At 38.0% G+C, this 20300-nt stretch overlaps 1 protein-coding gene across 2 annotated transcripts in view; it reads left to right on the forward strand.

Moving 5' to 3' along the window:
• The window catches only part of GNAL (G protein subunit alpha L), a 194604-nt gene that overhangs the window by 129036 nt on the left and 45268 nt on the right, over nucleotides 1–20300 (forward strand). For both annotated transcript variants that reach the window (XM_034063706.1, XM_005153471.3), the window contains exon 5: nucleotides 7173–7270. In XM_034063706.1, the coding sequence (XP_033919597.1) occupies nucleotides 7173–7270 (98 nt within the window). The remainder of the gene's footprint in view (nucleotides 1–7172; nucleotides 7271–20300) is intronic.

Below are 20300 nucleotides of genomic sequence, written 5' to 3' on the forward strand. Positions count from 1 at the left end.
TGCTCATGGTCCATTCTGGGTTTCTTGTAGCACCAGTTTACAGTGGCCTCAATTAAACACTGGGTTAAGATCTAAGTTTAAAGGCAGGCCCTGAAAATTAAGATTGACTGTGCAGCGCCTTTGTAGTTATACAGCTTCGTAGATTTTTCTTTTTCTGTAAGGCCTTGAGTCTTGAATTTCAGAGAAGAGCCCAAGCAATGGAAAATAAATACCAGAAAATGGCAGTAAAGGGTTGTGGTGTTGTGACTTAAATTCATCTCCCTACTGCCTACTTGATTTGTTGCGTAATGTAGAAGTAGCTTATCTTAATTCTCATCGTTCACCCTGAAGCCCCAAGAATTACTCCTTTGAGTTTATTCACCCAGCAAGTTCGCATTATCACTTTTATTATACATTATTTGTGGTACTGCCATACATTCTTAAAACAAAAATTAGATTATTTATTCTTTGCTACATGCTAAAAAATCTTAGCTTAGTTGGATTATATTATGTTGAGCTACCATATATATCTTAGAGAAGGATAATTGTATGTGATTTAAAGGCTTAGAGAGATTAAGAAACTACTACATATAGCAATACCATCCTATTTAGAAATTTTTATGTAAGGTAAGCATGATGGTGGACCATAGGAATACAGTCAGTAGCCTGTATGGGAAAAGTGGATTTTCTCCCTTTGACCAGATTTGTTACTCTTTAATGATTCTATTAGTCATTATGTTTAAAAACGTAGATTTTTCTCTGTTGGATTTCCCTTCCTTCTTAGCAATTATGTTGTAAAGAAAGTTAAATTTCAAGCAGAACCCAGTCACAACAGCAATGTTGGGTAAGTTTATTTCTGATTCCAAATGCACAAGCCTTGAATTAATAAAGAAATTAATATCAAGAAAAAGAAAACAAACAAAAAACCCCATAATGGTTACAGGAGTCTGAATATCCAAGAGCTGTTTGCAGTGAGTAGACTGTAGAGGCTTGCAAGAGAGTCCTGGAGCTGTAAAAGTAGCTTTTGCTTTATCCTATTAAATTCCAGGTTTTACTTGGCTGAAATATAAACTTTTAAAAATTGCCATTCTGTTGTTACTTTACGTGGCTTATACTACAAAACCCAACAGAATACCAATAGGCTAATCAGATTTCTGGCATCTGTTGCAGCCAATGCGGCAGCAGCCCCAACCCTCCAGCACCCCCAGCAGTTACAAAGCTTCTGGAGTACGAGGGGACAGCTCGCCTGAGCTTCCCCAGGCACCATATGGAAAAAAGATTCCTCACAGCTCTCCAGGAACTGGAGAAAGTGCTAGGTTAGAGTCCTTCCTCCTAATCATCTCTTCCAGACCATGTTGTTGCTCATCCTCTCCCGTAACAGCACAGCATCCTGGTGCTTGCTGTTGCTGCCACACTCAGCAGCTTGGGCTGCAAGCAGATGAATCTGATTCTATTTCAACCTCAGATACGGTACACAGAAAAGGATGCTTGAAAGGATATTGTTTGGATTGCAGAGTCAAACATGTCACATTTAGAAAACCCTGAAGATAGTTTGCCTATGCACCCTTAATTTGACTCCACTGGGTGCCAGCTCTATGGTATTACTGTGAGGTAATGACCCATCAGTTGTCACTCTTCCGCAAAACTTTTCCATGATTGAGTGGGTGGGAGACAAGCACTGCCTATATGCCCCTGCTGTGCATTGGGAAGTACAAGGGGGTATGTACCTCCCTTCCTGTATGAATTCTGTGGATCATCTTGTGCTGCAGTCGTTGAGTGTTTGTGAGATACGGGGGGAAGGGGGGGAATTTTAGTGCATTGCTTGATTTTACTTTCTATTTGGTTAAGTACGTGAGAGAAGAAGCAGTAACTAAAATTCAGAATAGAAGAGGTGACTTCATTTCACACCCACAGTGGTAGAACTATGAAAATGTGTAACGTTTGCCGTTTCCTTAAATGATTGTAAGAAATTGCCTTACAGTGCTGAAGCTTAAGACAGTAAGAGCATGATTTTTGGCTTGAGGGAGATCAGTCTAATTTCACATTGATCTAAGCAGCTGTTTCCAGGTTTACATATATTAAGAAAAGAAATATGTGGAATAGAAAATACAGTGCAGTCTTCCACATCCCAGTTTCTGGGAGACTGAAAGGTGACATCAGGATAGCTATTGAATATATGCTCCATCTGGAAGGAACACAAAAGGAATGTTAATAGAATAAAAATTGTGTTCCTGACCTAACATGAACTTCCATGGTTTGTACAGCAATTAGAATAAAAGTTCTGTTTCCAAAGTATATAAAGATTTGCTTATTGTTTAATCATCACTAATATTTATTCCCAATTTAGGCAGCTGAAAAGTGAAACAAGTCTATTTTTTAGCTCCTTGAAAACTTTTTGTAAGAGGTTTCCAAGGTAACTTAACAATAAATAAGTTTATTTAACTAAGGAAAATAAAATTTCAAGAACATGCTGTAACTTCTAGTAGGACAAAGTTTAAAAACTGTGCTTTGCTGTTTTCATAGAATTACAGAATCATAGAATAGTTAGGGTTTGAAAGGACCTTAAGATCATCAAGTTCCAACCCCCCTGCCATGGGCAGGGACATCTCACACTAAACCGTTCCACCCAAGACTGTCCAGCCTGGCTTTGAACACCGCCAGGGATGGACGTGGGCAACCCATTCCAGTACCTCACCATCCTAACAGTAAAGAATTTCTGCCTTATATCCAATCTAAACCTCTGCTGTTTAAGTTTCAACCCGTTACCCCTTGTCCTATCACTACAGTCCCTAATGAATAGTCCCTCATCAGCATCCCTGTAGGCCCCCTTCAGATACTGGAAGGCTGCTATGAGGTCTCCATGCAGCCTTCTCTTCTCCAGGCTGAACAGCCACAACCTTCTCAGCCTGTCTTCATGCCGGAGAGACTTAACTGTAGTGTGTTTGTTATCTGTACTGGTTTCTTGGAATGTTTTATAGAGGAATATATTCCCTCCTTTTTTTTCAAACCTAAAAATTACCTTGGAATAGGTGAGTAAAGATATTTCTAAAAGACCTTTTTAAACTATAGTAAAAATAAATACTGTTTACATCAGTGGTATTAGATCAGGGTATTTCTATATTTATGTGTATCTTACTTTGTTCTGGGGGGATGGGGAAAGGAATCATAACCTGCTTATATCACAATATTTGAGAGTTTGTGTGTCGTGTCTTCTTTTTGATCACATCAAAATTTTAGCATTGTATGGGCTAATGATTGCTATAAATTCTTACGTGATTGGCGTAAATTAATGTGTGTAAAGTACAAAGTACCTGTATTTAATGAGACCTGTAAATCATGAGATCTGAGGTATCATCATTTACTTTTCTATTGCTCTAATTAAATACAACATAAAAATATATTAATGGTTTTATTTCGTATGTATATTAATAGGTGCAACTATTTGTTTGCCTCTGTTCCTAAAGAGTTTGGATGCTGTTGGATGAAACAGCTGTGTTTTGTTTGGTGTTCATAGATGTGTCATGATGTAGGTGTTTCTCTGCTTTCAGGCACAGTATGTGATTCCTCATTCTCTTCAGTATACTAAATATTTTCAGTAGACTTTGGTGACTTTGCTCTGATAGAGGTCAGCTGCATGTGCTTGCAAACCAAGTGCATCAGATGTCCCTAGTGATTTTCGATGTTCCTGTTTTCTCCTGTCCCAGTTAAGGTTTAAAGGACCTGGCTTATGACTTTAAGAACTTCTGAATAGCCACTTCCCAAAAGTCAGACCCATAACAAAATCTGAGTTTGGGCATCTCAAAATGTAAGCTGCTACTGTCACAACTTATTGTTAAAACCTTATTTGTGCTGTACTGACCAAAAGTAATGTTTTGTATGTAGTTCCCCAGCCCACAGAAACATTAACTAAAAAAAGTTTTAATCCATCTTTATAAGCTGGAGTATATCTGAATTTTTTATTCTTTGAATTATCCTGTCTCTTCCCTACAACCAGCATTGCAATATGTGGCTGCTACCCCCAGGATATTGCAGCTCCAAAAGCAGGTAATTTAAGTGGGGCTTAGCCCAAAGTCCACACCTTCATTAGCTCACTGGTGCCTGCTTGCCAATGAGGTGACCATGACGTAACCATGGTGGGAGGAATAGATGACAAACATTGGGGTCTGTAGAAACAAGTCATGGGAATTGTGTTATCTGGAAGCAGATACTAGAAACTTGTTAGGCAGAAAGGGCTTAGTTGCAAAGGTTAAAGCTAATATGGTGACTGCTTTCTGGATGTTGTCCTGCAATGCAGGGTAGGTTGGGATCTAGACGTATTTGCTGTGTGTGAGCAGGATCCTCCTATGTGCTTGACTGTGCAGTGGGAGTCTTCATCAGCTGAGGAGAAAGAACACTGAAGAGCTTAGAACAGATGAGAAAGGGGTTAAAGATAAGTGTGAAAAGTTGGATTGTGGTACTTGGTATCTTGAAATGAAGCAGGATTTTTCTGGAAGACTTTAGTCACCTGGGAAAGAAGGATCGGGTAGCTGTGTGGGAGGCAATTTGCAGGCAAGTGTACTCCTCTGCAGTAGATAGGTACATTTTAATGAGGTAAGTATACTTGCTCCGTTTTACAGGATTTGCTTTGGACCAGAAGTCTGGAAGTCATTTTAAATAGACTGCTTTGAGATATAATGGTCAGGTGGAACTGTTTGAAGTATGGAAACCCTGCATTAACAATATATTTGTAGGGTCTCAGAAGCTGAGCTGAAAGGATTGGCTCTTTTCCAGAAGAGGTTTTTTAAAGTAAATAAAGCTCATATGGAGGGTGTAAAAACAGAAGTGACGTTGGAAACTACTGTAGCTCTAAAGTTTTATTTATTTATTATTTATCTACATCTGCAGCTACCTCTCAATCCATCCCACTCTGCAGAAAAGGATGCTTGCATGCTGACATCCTTCTCCTCTTTCCATAGTCTGTGTGGGGCTGAATGGGACCATTTTTTAGATGTAGATTCCCCTCAGAGATGGCTTTCCAGTGGGTGGGAATTTCCACCCATCAATGGTGAGGAGGAGAAGCCAGCGCACTGTACTGAGCACCTGAACCTGCAGCAGCAAGCACCTGCAGAAGGGTCGGCTGAGATTGTACGCTGCTGTCCATTGAAGGGGATGGGAAAGCTGGGTCCTTTTGCCCCAGGACCCTGACACTTATCCAGAGTTCGCTCTTTCTATTGAAAAGTCAATTACTTTCTTTGCACAAAAGATTGCAGCAAGTGAGATGCATTCAGCTGATGCCTTAAGTATCAATCAAGCATAAGCTTCAAGTCTGAGGAATGTTCCATGTTTTCTAGTATTTATCATTTTGGCTTTTCCAAAAGTTCTTTTTCTTGTAGTCATGCTCTTTGTTGTACGTCTCCGTTTTCTCCTTCTGCTTATTTAGTTTGATATCTTGTCCTTTCTTGAGCCTGTTTTTGCTTTCCTTCTGATGTAGGAACAGAGTTTATAATAGCTGTAGCATAACTTCAGAAGGTGGATCTGCAGTGGTTTAAACAATCATTACATAAGTCGTTAAAATAACAAAGGCAAAATAAACATGTCCTCCTGAGGGTGAAGAAATACATTCCAAGGTAGTATAAGCATCTGCCAATCTAGAGTTGCTTCCTCTCTTTTTCCAAGGCTTTCTGTGAAGGTTTTTCATGCCTGCTTTAACATCAACTTTCCTCTGAAGTTCTGAGAACTTCTTAAAGAATGGCGTTTTCTCTTTCCATTGTGCACAGTATAGTTAAAGAGAAAAAACATTTCTGAGGTGATTCAGGACCTCTGTAGCCATGTTCAAAGCTTAACTAAATAATTTTCAGTGTGAGTTTGTTGTGAAAATCTTGTCTTGCATTTTGCTTCTCCCTGAAAGGGTCACCAGCAGGTCACAGGCTGAGGAGCAGATCATCCCCTTCAGGGTCACCTCACACGGGTAGCATGCAAGGGTGGGAAACCCATACAGAGTAAAAGTGAGCTCACTGTGCTGCTGAGATCTTCTGTTACTAACTGTGTGTTTTGAGAGTTTTTAATCCTGAAAAGGTGTTGGGAGGGACTGGCAAACAGTGTCAGAAAGTTTCAGAATTCAGATATTTACACAACATCTTGACAGGCTCATGAAGTGAATAGTGTAGAACACCTGTGTTACGCAGAACTGAAGGGCTCTGATGATTAGGTAGCAGAACTGAAGGACTCTGGTGATCAGGTAGCAGTACTGAAATGTTAAGAAATTACAAAGAACTTCTGTGTTCAAGTTGACATACTGTAACAATTCAGTTTGCGGGAGGAAATAGCCATATAATAAAGGAAATAGTAATTTGTCTAACCATTCTTCATTTGATTTTAGAAAGTAGTAGCTGGAAAAACTCAGTTACAGTTTGACTTATGAGCAATGATAAAACATAAAATGGACTTCCAGCTTTAAAACAAGCTGGAGTGTGTGAGGCTCTACAGCAGGGGCTGGAGGAGCAAAAGAGCTGGCAGGCAGGACATGTGTGTGTTGTTTACAATAGAGCTATGGCTTCACCATCACCAAGGACAGCTTTGAGTCCTCTTTCAAATAATTCTGAAATAAGCTTGCTGGCAGATATTTTTGGGTTGGGTTGCCTGGGATAGCTGCTAGGAAAAGCACATTGTGCCAGGTGGCTGCTTGGAGGAAGTGGAGTTGAGCAGAGACTCTGAAAGTCTTGCAATCACATTATTATATTGCATGAGAAAATACCAAGCAGCAGAAAGTTGTGTTTTTCAGGAAAAACTACATAATCTTTTTAAAGTTACAGACTGGTTCTTTCTCAGGGAAGTTAATGTTTATAAGTTGAGCAGCTTTATTGTACCTCTTATGCCTTTTCCATGACAGAAGCATAAATCCAATTAAAAAAATAAGTGAACATGCTTCTAGGTAATATTTGTACTTAGAGTAAATTTTGTATATGAACTGGCATGAATTTTGAAGACAGTCTTCATTACGTATCATGTAAGGGAAACTGTCAGCAGTCATATGTTAAGTATATATATTTTACTGCAGTCTTGCTAATAAATGTTTAGTGCTTTAATAATAATAGGTTTAATCTATCGTTACTTGAAACTGTAAAGCACGAAGGTTGGGGGAAGGAGCAATACATACAAATTGGAATTGAAAAGATTGAAAAATTATCTCTTCTTTGTGCTTTTCCAATTTTCAGGAATTCTTCGAACATGCAAAAAAGCTTTGGGATGATGAAGGTGTAAAGGCATGCTTCGAGAGGTCAAACGAATATCAACTGATTGACTGTGCACAGTAGTAAGTATTTCTTCCTATGGAATTTATAGCCAAGAATGTAATAATTTATAACAAGTTAGAAAACAATAAGGAGTATTTTATTAAAGATAGTAGTACGTTTGGTATTCCCTTCTTCATATGTATCGAGTGAAGTGGTACATTGGTGCATAATACAGTCACAGTCTTTAAACAGATTCATCTGATTGGAAATGTTCTGAAAAGAGATGTGTAGTAGATTATGAAAGTGCAAATCATAAATACATGGTACAATGATGAAAATAGATTAATCAGGAAATAGTCCATTAGCATGTCAGGGCTACAAAACTCAGCTGTCCTCAGTAATAACTGAGCTCTGAATTAGACTTTGACCAAAAATATACATTTCATGAGAACTGCTATTGCGAAAACGTATGCTTTTACAGTTGCTATGTGATTTAGGGTTTTCAGAGAACACACTCTAGTATGTTATGATTTGTCTAATTGGCAGTATGGTCAGCAGTGATGCCACAGGCTGTTGTAGTGCTTGGTGTTTTGTTTTTCCATCCTCTCTGCTCTTGGTATGCCAAAGCTGAAGGCAGAGGAAACAGGACATGTTGCTAAAGTACTTGTCACGCTTCTGCCACTACTGGGGGAATTTTGGTCCTGCGGTCATAATTTCTTTTCCCTCTTTCCAGACTATTTTTGGGAAAAAGAAAAATCCAGTAATGATTCATCAGCATATGGAAACAAGGGAAAATTACATACATGTAGGAAGGAACTTACTTGACCTCAGTGGAATGAATTTACCAAAATTTGGGCATTTGCTCACAGTCCAGAGTGGCTAGAAATTAAAGCACTGTTTGTACAAAAAACTAGAAAGTTGTTCTAAGCTATGATCAGTGGGTTTCTCCTGTGTCCTCACCCACCACCATAGTACAGATCTGAGCTATGCTTGCTCAGAAGTCCAGGTTGACTATTTATGGTATCTATTAATACAGTCAAATAAGACGTCAGACCAGGAAAATAGAATAATGACATGTATTTAAATTAATACACAAATGGGGAAAAAAATGATCTAGAATGAAATCCACTGTCCTGAAACTAAATCCTACTACCTTTTTCCTAAAACCTTAAAGGAAGATTATTGGGGTACTTTTTACGTATCTTTCCTTCATATCTTCTAACTAGCTTGCTTTAGCTTTCTTCTGAGATTATTTATTGTAATAGTAAATAAAATGTTTGCAGAATTCTTCGCCTTCAAGACATTTTATGAAATAGCATTTGATAGTTTAATATCCCTTGAGTGTAGCTGTGGTTTCCGTTTCATGGTTTAACTGAAAATGTAACAGCTAAGTGACTTAACCCACATCTACAAGCCTTCAGTCTTAGAGCTGAGACTTGGGAACAGCTGTACCATTGATCTGATCAAACAGGCTTTTTCTCGCAGGTATTGATGTTTTAAAACAGTGAAGTGTAATCTCAGCAGAAAAAAGATGATGAAAATGTGCAAAAAACTTCTATCTGCCCTTCCATCATTCCTTGAAAATTAAAATGGTACTGATTGAGTGAATGAAAAGGAGATTTAAAAGCTGCTGTGTCTTTGTTTCATGTGTGTATTTTATATTGCACAAGAGTAGTAGTAGCTGTACCCAGAAGAACATTTCTGTGCTATAATCAGATGGGCCTTATTCAGAGTGGTGGGATCATGTCTGTCTTGTAACTGAAGCGTGTTAGAAGAGGTTACAAATACAATTCTGATAAAATTCTGATTTTCTTATGTGCCTTTAGAAAATACTGTGTAGGTGCCGTGTTTCTGGCTTAGCAGAAGCAGATGACATTTCTCTCAGAACCTGTCCATGGTCATTTTTAATTGGAAAGGAAAGAAGGGAAGGAGTGTGACGTGATGCACACACTTACTGTGGGATTTTGAAACATTTGCAGTGTTTTCTTTGCACCGGCTTTGGGAGAAAGCATGCCACACCATCAGCTAAATCCTGATCTTTTACTTGACAGTGAAGGAAAAACATTATCAGTAGGTCAGCAATAATTTTTCTGCTTAATAAAAAGAAATAAAAATAAAGCAAAACTAAAATCTCAACATGTTAAAAATATCATAGCACTACAAGTTGGGTGCTGACTTAAAATACTGAGAAGCGTTATTAGCAAATTCTGTCAGCAGCCAGACATACTGACTGTTAAGTGAGTTACAAATACAGTGTATTTTGGAATAGTTTAATTTGGCTACAGTACAGAGCTTTTGTATTTTTAAAACTTAACCTAATTTTCTTTATTACTGTGGGAGAAATATTTGACTGGAAACAGAGGTAGTAGGAAAACAGAAAGGCAAATACTCTGTTTACATTAGGCCTGCAAATTGCTTTTGCTTGATCTTTAACGCCCTTTTAAATTATCAGGGTACTGTTCCTTCACAGGAATGAGCATGAGATTCTGCTTGTAGACCATTTTAATACATGACTCCTCATGTATTTGCATTTCTAAGTGTCATTTTGATACATCGTGATATTTGTAACAAATATGAATCTGTGTCCAAGGTGGAGGTCAGACCTTGTTGTCTGACAATGGTAAATTTGTCATAAGCAAAGATCTGAATTGTTCTTTATCACTAACTACAAGGATGCTTATGTAAGTCTTGTGGGGCAAAGTATAGCATGGCCATCCACCATATTTTTTCCTTGACGACCTTCATATATTTCTTTGAGATTAATATAATAATACAGGCAGGTTACTGTTTTCCCTAACTTCTTATTTTGTATTTCTTTCAAGTTAAATTTCAGGTTTAATTAAAATATATATATATATATATATATAATTCATTTGTAAAGTTGATTTGATTTAGTTGTGTCCCCATTTGACTTACCTAGATTTGTTTATTATAAACCTTACACCTTACTTTGATTAACGTTAACTTACATTGAACTACTGTGATTATGTCTGTATTTATATACTTTATATTCAGCAAATTCTAGGTCTGTAAGGGACTTCAGCTTGTGATTTAGGGCTGTCTTGACATGGAACTGTCTAGTGTATAAATAATAGATCAAAATATGTTCAATAAAAATTTATTGTAATTCTGGGACAGCTTTCTAAAAGCTAAATAGTTTCCTGCAACATGAATGCAGCTCCCTTTTTAATATTCCAGTTTCTTTATACTGGTTATTGAATACCCATTTTTTATTGTATCAAAGGGAGGGAACTGCAAAGCAAACTTTTATGAATGCAGAACAGATCAAAACAAATAGAGGTCCAGGTAGGATGGCATTAATTTAAAAAATAATGACCCAGAAAAAGAGTTGATGAATTCATTATGTGTCTTTATAAGCTTCATAAATTTAAATAAATGAACTTATTAGGCAATGAATAGGTATAGAATTTCCTTTTAACTAATAGCCTACCATGAGGTAGAGTTGTAGGTTATAACCACCGGTTGGTATTATATATGTATGTGGGTTGACTTCACCCTCTTTTTTCATCGCAGACCATACCGTGTACATTAGTACATGGTGGCATTAGTACCAGAATTCCAGAAAAGCCACCAAAGTCGTTTTTTGCTTTGAAGTTGAAGGCCTTTGCAGAACATCAGTTGTTGTTTGGAATATCAGGCACCCCCAGGCTGGTGATGTTTGTCTGTTGTTTTGATAAAGTAGGAGTTGAGTCATCTTAGTTTTGGTAACTCAAATGTCAGTTCCTCAGTTAACTGGGTAAAATTAGTTGCAGTGATCAGAAGTAAGGTGTGGGGATACTTACAGAACCAGAACATCCAATTTCTCTTTTTAAGTAACACAGTTTGCTCAAGCCATTGTTGTTACAAAAAAAAAATAAAAAGTAACTACTTGCAGGTTTATTGGGAGGCTCCAGGGTTGAATTTTGTCCCATTGCATTCACATGAAGTAGCAATGTGTGCATGCGTTTGTGGTACTAGTGGGAAGGGTTATACTTAAGTTCACTGAGTTCCTCAGTATAGGGAGTAACCCAAGGATGTAAGGGAGCCCTGCCCTCAGCCAATACTTTATTCTAGTTTGTCTATCAATCTTCTTTCCCTGATAAAATATGCCACTAATACACCTAAGTGTGAAGGCCTAAATTGGTCTCTACACAAGCATTTGGGCTAATAAAACTCAATTACGCAAGTTCTTAGGAAAGCAAGAACAAGGGATGTGAGCTTGGCTAAAAAAAATTGACTTTATATTTGAGCTGATATACATAAAAAAGACATACCTCAAGTTCTTTTTCTTTGCAGTTATTCAATCTTGGAGAGAAGGGTTTCAGCCAAATTTTGTTTGGTTAATTCATGAACAGGTTTACTCCACTTACCTGATACAGACTATAAACCTTAACCAACCAGTAAATTCTTATTTAGTGTTAGAAAAAAAAAGAGGGGGGTTGTAATTACAGAGTAATTATTTTGGCCTTACCGATGACTCTTCTAAACAGATGTGGTTGCCAGGTAGGACAAAAGTCATTCTGTAGTCTGTAGCACTTAAAGTTTTCACTGTTTACTAATTAGTAAACCATACTCTTAAGAGGTAGAATTGTGGTTTTTTAAAATATGCAGTAGGAATTCTCTGAAATAACCTTTTTGTTTGTTGCTGTGATTTTTTTTTTATTATTATTCTTGTTCCCCTTTTGCCCTCACTTATGAAAAAAAATATTAGACTCAACCAATTCTGTCTTAATTTTGATAATCAAAATGTGACCATGATGTTATAATACTGTTAGTTAGAAGTACAAAAATATGGAAGAAGAAACAGCTGTAGAAGCCTCCATAATGCCTTTGTATTTTGAGTCTGGAGCAAGTGGCAGTAAGAAGATACTATTCACAAATAGCCAGTGTGTCGTACAGGCACGTACCAGCCTGTTTTATTCATTTTAATTCTCAAATGCTTTCCATACCTAGAGAAAACAATAATATTTCTCAATTATAAAATAAAAGATAAAATAGTTTATAAACACAGCACCCTGTCTTTTAAAAATAAATATGACAATTATTTTTTCCTATTAACTAGTTACCATTGGTGACACCTTTAAACAGCCCTTGATGGGCTGCTCAAACATAAAATTAAACCATGCACTTTTCCACACGGTTCCGTGTGCCTGACAGTCTGTTTTCTGCAGTTTTAGAACAAAAAAAAAGGTTGAAAATGTAAGGCAGAAGAGCATAAAATATTCCTTCATCTCAATTTAAGATAGTAATAAATTCTTAAGACCAAGCAAACTTATGACAAATGCATGAAAGTACGTTTAGACTCTTCAAGATACTTTATTAGACACTTCTAGTTTCCTTTGAAAAGCATAGCAAAGCTGACTTTATTCTGTGGAGGAAAAAGTTCTTTCCTCCTTAGTCAACAATATTTTTCATGTTTTCCTGAATGCCTGACAAATGGTTTTGTTAATTTTTTTTCCTATGTGCACTCAGGGTGCAGTAGTAAGTGCAGCGCATGTTGGTGTAACACAGCAACTCAACCCCATTTGGAAATATGTGAATTAGAGATTACAAATAGCTCCGTCAGCTGAGCTTGTCTGCATTTAGTTTTCTGTGCTAGTATCCTATATTTAATTTGGAGTTACATTTTCCCATATCCCTTTTGCAGAGGTAAACTGTAGACTTTCAGAGGCTTTTGGAATTGTATTTGTAATGCACACTTCAAGTACTTTTACAGCCTGAGCAAAAGGTAGCTAAAGAATAAAGACAGCATCACTCTTAGTGTATACACTCTTTAAGCACTAATACCCATTACTGTCCTTTAAAACAAAGAGCGTTCTGTTGCATTTATTATAAAAGACTGTTTATTTTGCATCACATCAGTGAGGACAGAAGTGAATCAGTACTGGTTCAGGGCTGAGTCAGGGAACTGGCACAGTGGGCCAGTGTGACTGGTGAAAATGGCCAGAATCTGGGATACTAAGTAGGGGGAAGGGAAGGCTTCTCTGTAGGACTGGACTTTGAGGGATGCTTTGTTTGAATTTTGTGTACTATAAATAATATGATGTCTTTTTTAAACCAAAAGAGAACTTTAAAGCCTGTGTATGCCCTGCTATCAAGTCGGAGTAAAACTAAGCATTGCTTACAGTAATCATGCTGATATAGCTTAATTCCAGAAGTCCTGATAGTGAATCATTGCTCAGTGTCAGCATCTCAAAATGTCTTCAAATGAAATAAAACTGCAGATGTTGGTTATCTAGAATCTGCATGCAGGATTTATGAGTAGATTTCAGAAGGAAGCTGTAGGTCATTCTGTCAGTTCTGGTGTTATTTATATGCTGTTCTTCGTTAAGGACTCTTCCAGTGTATGCGTGGGAGAAAGAGTAAACTATGACCAAAGCCAGCTTCATTATATTGCAGGGGACATTTAAGAGTCACTTATATTTACTCCACTTCTCCAGCTTATGTTGTTTGATACAGAATTTAGTTAAGTCTGTTCATGTGCAATGCATTGTTGATTGTGCGTAGATGTTCTCATGCACACACACTGAACAGTGGAAGAGATTAGTTGGTTAAAGAATAAGTTTGCCTATTAATAAGCTTAACAATATATAACAGAAATGTATTTTAATTCTTTTTCTGGAGGTTTTTTTTTAAATACACTCTAGAGAAAAGTGTGTTCCACATTCCGTTAAATCTAACCTAATGTGAAACGTAATAAATTTAATATAATACAATAACTGTATAGTAATTCTTAGTTGGACTGTTAAAAAAATAAATAAGAGCATTGAAAATTCAATGGAAGGTTAGATAAGATACTGTCAAATTATTTTGACCTGGGGTTTGACTTTAATTGAATGCCACATGGATTTCTTCCCTTAGAGATGGACAGCTTTTCTATTTTCAAGTAGACAGTTTCACACCACAGGATGAAGAAAGGCCTAGAGTCATATTTCTTTCTTAAGCAACTACTCATTGGCCAGACTCTGTGTACACAGGCTCCTCTGCACTGATACAGCCTTGTTTATGTTAGGATCTACAAGAAGCCAGGGTTTGGGTGGTGGTGTTTTTCTAAATTAATGCTGCACCAACAGATTTGAAATAAAGAAAGATGGTGGAATGCAGAAGTTAAGAAATAGGAAAATAAAATACAGTTTATACTGTGTTGGAAGAATGTAAAGGTTAAGCACCTATGCTTGAAAAAGAAATCTTACACCTCAGACTAAACAAAGTAGAGTCGTGGTATTTCTCAGTTTGGTTGTAATCCCAGTTTTAAGGCAAATAAGACTGGGAGACTAAGCAGTTTGAGCGTGTCTCTCTACTTGTAATTAAGTTAAAGCTAATTTCGTTCATTTTAATACAAGACAACAGTGATGCTGCCAGAATTTTGAAGTTTATTTAACTTCAGAGAAACAGTTTCAGTTGTGTCTGTTCTAGAAGTATTCTTTCTGATTTAATTAGACATGTTTGTTATAATGGTGGGGTTTTACACAAAGTTTAATTTAAGCAGTGGAAAAGAATGCTACTATAGCAATTATTAAAAAAAATAGTTTGCTAAAGAGCAGTAGAGTGTTGATGAGCACTATTATGCAGAATCATGGAATCACAGAACTGTTGGGCTTGGAGGGGACCTCTGGAGATGAACTGTCCCAACCTGCTGTTAAAGCAAGTTTACCTAGAGCAGGTTGTACAGGATTTCCACCAGGTAGATTTTGAATGTCTCCAGAGAAAGAGAGTCCACAACCTCTCAGGACAGCCTGTTCCAGTGTTCTGTCACCCTATAAGTCAAGTTTTCCCCCATATTCAGATGGAACTTTCACTGTTTCAATTTGTGCCCATTGCCCCTTATCCTGTTTCTGGATGCAACTGGAAAGAGTCTGGCCCCATCCTCTTGACACCTGCCCTAAACATATTTGTATGCATTGGTATGACCCACTCTCAGTCGTCTCCTCTCCAGGCTAAACAGGCCCAGCTCTCTCAGCCTTTCCTTATAGGAGAGATGTTCCATTCCCCTCATTGTCTTTGTAGCCCTCCACTGGACCTTCTCCAGTAGTTCCTTGTCTGTCTTGAACTGGAAAGCTCAGAACTGGACATAGTACTTGAGTTGAGGCCTCACCAGGGCAGAGTAGAGTTGGGATGATCACCTCTCTTTTCCTTCTGGCCACACTCTTCCTAATTTACCCCATGATACCACTGTCCTTGGCCACTGGGGCACATTGCTGGCTCATGGTTAACTCATTGTCTACCAGGACTCCCAGGTCCTCTGCAGAGTTGCTTTCCAGTAGGTCATTCCATAACCTGTACTGCAGCATAGGGTTAATCCTCATGAGGTGCAGAGAGGGGTTAGCTTTGGGTTTTTAACCTGATAGCACCTCAAAAGTAATAATCAATGAATTACATTATGTAAAAATGGCAAGGGTGAGACCTTTATTAAAGCTTATTCAGAGAAATTGTCTAACTTATTTATAAATACATGGTTCTGTACCACTGGCAAGGAGCTTATCATAATACACAATATATTGAAAAAGCTATTATGTGATGATTAAAACTGATTTTAGGAATGCTCTTACATAAGTTGTAAACAAGTTATACCTATTTAGAGGATGAAAAGAAGAAAGATTGTAGGTGGGTGAAGATGGTAAGTTTTATGAGTAGAGCAAAAATAATAAAGCACTGAGTATTTCTGGGCAGGAATGCAGAGTCTTAAAGCATTGGGCCAAGACATAACCTTGCCAGTAGTCTCTTATGTCTGTTTAATGAAGGCAAATGTTAAATGTTTGAGATTGCACAATGTCTGGAGGAGTTTAACCTATGTCCTGGTGGAAATGAGCAGAATGGATATGGAGGAGAATAAAAAATCCTGTCACTACATAAGATCCTGAAAACAACCAAAGAGGAACTTTGCTAGGGAAAAGACCAGAACACAGGAGAATGCTCAGGAATGTGATTCAATACACGGCTACATGCCAAGGAGTTACCTAGCCTGGCTAAAAGACAGTTGCAATAAACGTTAGGTAAGTGTTGATACTGTGAAATCATTACATATGTACAGGAGACCACAAAAACTGAAATATAATGAGAACTGTTTTTAACAACAAGGGGGAAAAAATCCAGCAAAAAAAATTCATCTATAGGCATTCTGTGAATTTCTTTAGGAAGGGAGTAGTTGAAGGACAGTGCCAGAATATTTAATCTTCTGAGCCCTTCAGCGTGTGTGATGAGCTTAAAACAAGTCTTTCTTCACAAGCCAGACAGGTTTCTTCATATCATGTAGCCTCATTGTTCTGGAAGATGGGTATCTTCTGCACTAGTACACTAGGAGCACAACTACACTTTTTTTTCTGGAGGAAAACCAGAAAAGGCTATCCAAGTGAAATGTCCCAGTTTTCATTCTGCTTCTAGTAGGATTGATTGTCTTTGTCTGTGTGCCTCAGAGCACTGGGGGGTGGCCTTTTTTTAACAGGTGTGTTACTGTCCTCTTTGCCTGAAAACAGGGAATAAGCCCACTGTAAAAAATATGAACTAGAGCAGTGCTCTGTAGGCATAACACTCAGTATGTCCCTGTACCTCTATAAAAGACCCCCAAAACCTGTTGCAGAGATCTTGACTTCTTCAGAGGACTCACTGGCTTCTTCTGAGCAGAATCAGCATGTTTGGATTTTATTTTCGTTGTCCTTTTTCCTCTGTTCAAGTGTACAGACATATGATTGACTTGTGGTCTTGATTAAATTTGTAAGCTGGCATATTTTCCTCTCTTCTCTCCACTTACTAATAATAACTGAAGATCTGTTTATTTGTTTGACTGTGTTTTGTTTGTTTATTGTTTTATTCTTGACAGATTAGCCATTTGCTATGATAGAGGCCTCTGACCTCTTGAGATAGGTAATGTGTCAGCTTAGTCAATCACAGTAAGGTGACTTCAATATGTGAAGCTGGTTTATTCTGTCTACTATTCACAAGCCTCCTTAGACTGTTTTTAGTAATTTCATACTTTTTAATGTGATCTGCATAGGCAGAATGCAGGGCTGTTCATTCAGAAAATATCATGGATCTGCAAAGACTAGAGAGCAATGTAGCATATTTTATTAACTAAAGGCTTTACGTTTTGTCATGGGTTCAGCAGTAGCAATCATTTTTTCTCCTTCTTGGTAGCTGGTGCAGTGCTGTGTTTTGACTTTCAGGCTGAGAATGGTTGCTGATAGCACGTACGTTTTGAGTTACTGCTCAAATGTTTGGTTTTGTCCAAGGCCTTTTCTGAGCTCATGCTCTGCCAGGGAAGAGGGGAAGCCGGGAGGAGGGAGAGATAGGGCGCCTGGGCTGGGCTAGCCAAAGAGGTATTCCATACCACAGCACGTCATGCTCAGGGAGGTAACTGGAAGTTGGCCAGAAGGGGGGGAGTTAGCTCTTCTGGGTTGGGCTCGTTTTGGCGGGTGGTATCATATTCTCTCTCCTTGTTTATTTCCTCTATCATTGTCTTTATTAGTGGTAGCAGTAGTGATTTGTGTTATACCTTAATTGCTGGACTGGTTTTTATCTCAACCCGTGGGGGTTGTATTCCTCCAGTTCTCCTCCCCATCCCTCCGGGAGTGGGGAGGTGGGGGGGGGAAAGGGGTGTGTGGTACTGCGGGAGACTGAGGTGGGGTTTTAAACCACGACACATTTATACACTGAAGAAATTCTTAGATGATTTTTTTTTCCACTGCATCCTGTTGGGGAACAGACCATTACATTACCAGATGCATCTGACCTAAATTTGAAATTACCTTAATATTGGTACAGTGTTATATTTTTCTGTTGGTCATACCACAGTTGGGCCTCTTTTCATTTTCTATAAAGAATATCTTGATAGGTGTCTGCTTTCCGCATAATTCTTAATGTGGCAGTTCCATTCTATCTTGGCTTGTGACTCCTTCTTCATACTTTGTATTGAAGTAAGAGAATGTCATATGTAGCGGTTCACTCAGTAAGTGCTAGATCTGGGCATGCATGACAGATAAGACAGTTCCCAGAGGAACTACAAAATTGAGTTTAGGGAAAGAAAAAGGCAGGAGAGAAGGGCAAATACTTTCATTTTAGATCAGCTTCAGCAGTACAATCAGTGCTCCATGTATTTTGAAATGGTTCTGCTTTCTGCTAGGAGTCAGACATAAATCCAATAGGGAAATAATGGAAAACCGTATGAGTGTTGTGGGCATTTGCAAATCCTTACCATATCCCCATGAGGATTCAGTACAATACATTTGGCACTCTCGACCTACACTGAAAATTGTTTCCACAAGGCAGTTCATAATATAGTGGCTGAGAAGACCCCAAGGTCTTCATATACCATACCACATCACTTATAAAGGTATGCACTCACTTATCAGACAAAGCATACTAACAAGAGGAATAAAGGAGAAATAAGCATTTCTTTCAAAACAGATGTTTTAAATCTTTACTAAATCCATTCTTGTTTCATGATTCTCAAGTGAACAGAATCCATCAGAAACTCCCACTGAAATACATTGGAAATTCCCAAATGGTGCACTGTGTGCATAAATAGTCACACTATTGACAAATCATATACTACATTTCATATGCATTTCTGCTTTTATATAGCTTAAAAATAGGTAGGTAACATATCTCCTCCTCAGATGATGACAGCCTTACAGAAATAAAGTAACAAGTAGAACCTGGTTTCAGGAATCAAACTTCCTAGACCCATAATCCTTTTACATAATTATTTGTATGAGGTACTCTTTGTCTGTAAGAAGCTACCTTTTCAAAAGAAATGAGTATTTCTTCTCCAATTATATGGCCTCAGCTGAAACTTTTAAACCCTAAAGTGCCCAGTTGGGTGAAGCACTTGAACTCATTTCTGAGGAATGTGAGGACTCCTGATTTAAATCTCTTGTTAAGAGGTGAAATAATCGAATTGTAATTGTTTCTCAAGGTGAATGTAGAAAAAAAAAACATTGAGATATTCTGTTTGTTGTGTGCTAGAGGCCAATAAGGAGTGAGAACTAAAGAAAATGAATGGAATTTCAGTAATTTTCAACACGCTTGCTAACAGAAAAAGCAACAAAACCACTTTCCATCAACAGTGGAATATTTTCAGTGACAGTGAATGTGACAGCAGACTGTGTGTGGCACAGCAGGGGCCAAAGAGGTGCTTCCCTTCACTGGCAGCTCTTTCTCTCTTTTTTGTTCCATGATGAGGCCCAGGATTGGGTTTTGCATGCCTTCCCTGGAGCTGCTCATGTGTTTAAACTCAAGACCTTTCTCAAAGCATCTCTCCTCTAGGTTACATGTAATACATCTGTTCAGATCTGACTCACTCATCTACATACCTAGTTCAGTGCTTTGAGCTAGGAGTGACTTACCAGTTGCAATTTTCTGCATTGCAAAAAAAACATTGTTTTCCATACATATAGTTGTATGAGCAACATGTGTTACCCTTGTGAAGGTACAGAATATTTCTCCCCAGAGACTTGACTTCCAGATCTGCTACCAGCTTGAGAAGCTCTGAAAACAGGCTGCTTTCCTTCCCCTGCCCTTGCCTAGCTGCTGCACTAAACAAGGTTCTGCCTCTTAGTCCTTCATTTTGTCTTCCAGTCCCCTATATCACTTCCCCTATACCATTCCCTCCCCAAGGCACTGTTTAAGCTTCAGCTCATAAACACTTCGCAGGTTATTTGGAGGTGATGGCTTTCAGAGGAGTATACTGAGATGTGGTATAGAGCCAAATCTGCAGCTTCATACTGTATTCAGACAATGACAGAGATGTTCTGCAGACTTAAAACAAAAAGTGTTATAGTCCAGTATCATATGTGTTCTAGACTATCATAAGCAGCAGTGCTTCTCCATTTTAAAAACAAAAATCATTCCAGGTCACTCCGTGACTCTGTTCTTGTGTAAGATTGAATTAGAGGTAAATTGGCTTCAGTTTCTTAGAATGACTATTCATGTTGCATTGTATTCTGTTCACAAAGCTCAAGGTTGATTTTTGTTCTGGTGGTACAAGTTGTCCAATTATGGTTAGATAGAACAGTACGGAAGCTGTTTTTTCACTGATCATCTTTGATTGTCATTTTTGCAGCAGACTCGTTGGTAAGTGCATTTAGTGAAATTACATAGGTTTGGGGATCTTTT

Source organism: Melopsittacus undulatus, chromosome 1, assembly GCF_012275295.1.
Source record: "Melopsittacus undulatus isolate bMelUnd1 chromosome 1, bMelUnd1.mat.Z, whole genome shotgun sequence".
Lineage (NCBI taxonomy): Eukaryota > Metazoa > Chordata > Aves > Psittaciformes > Psittaculidae > Melopsittacus > Melopsittacus undulatus.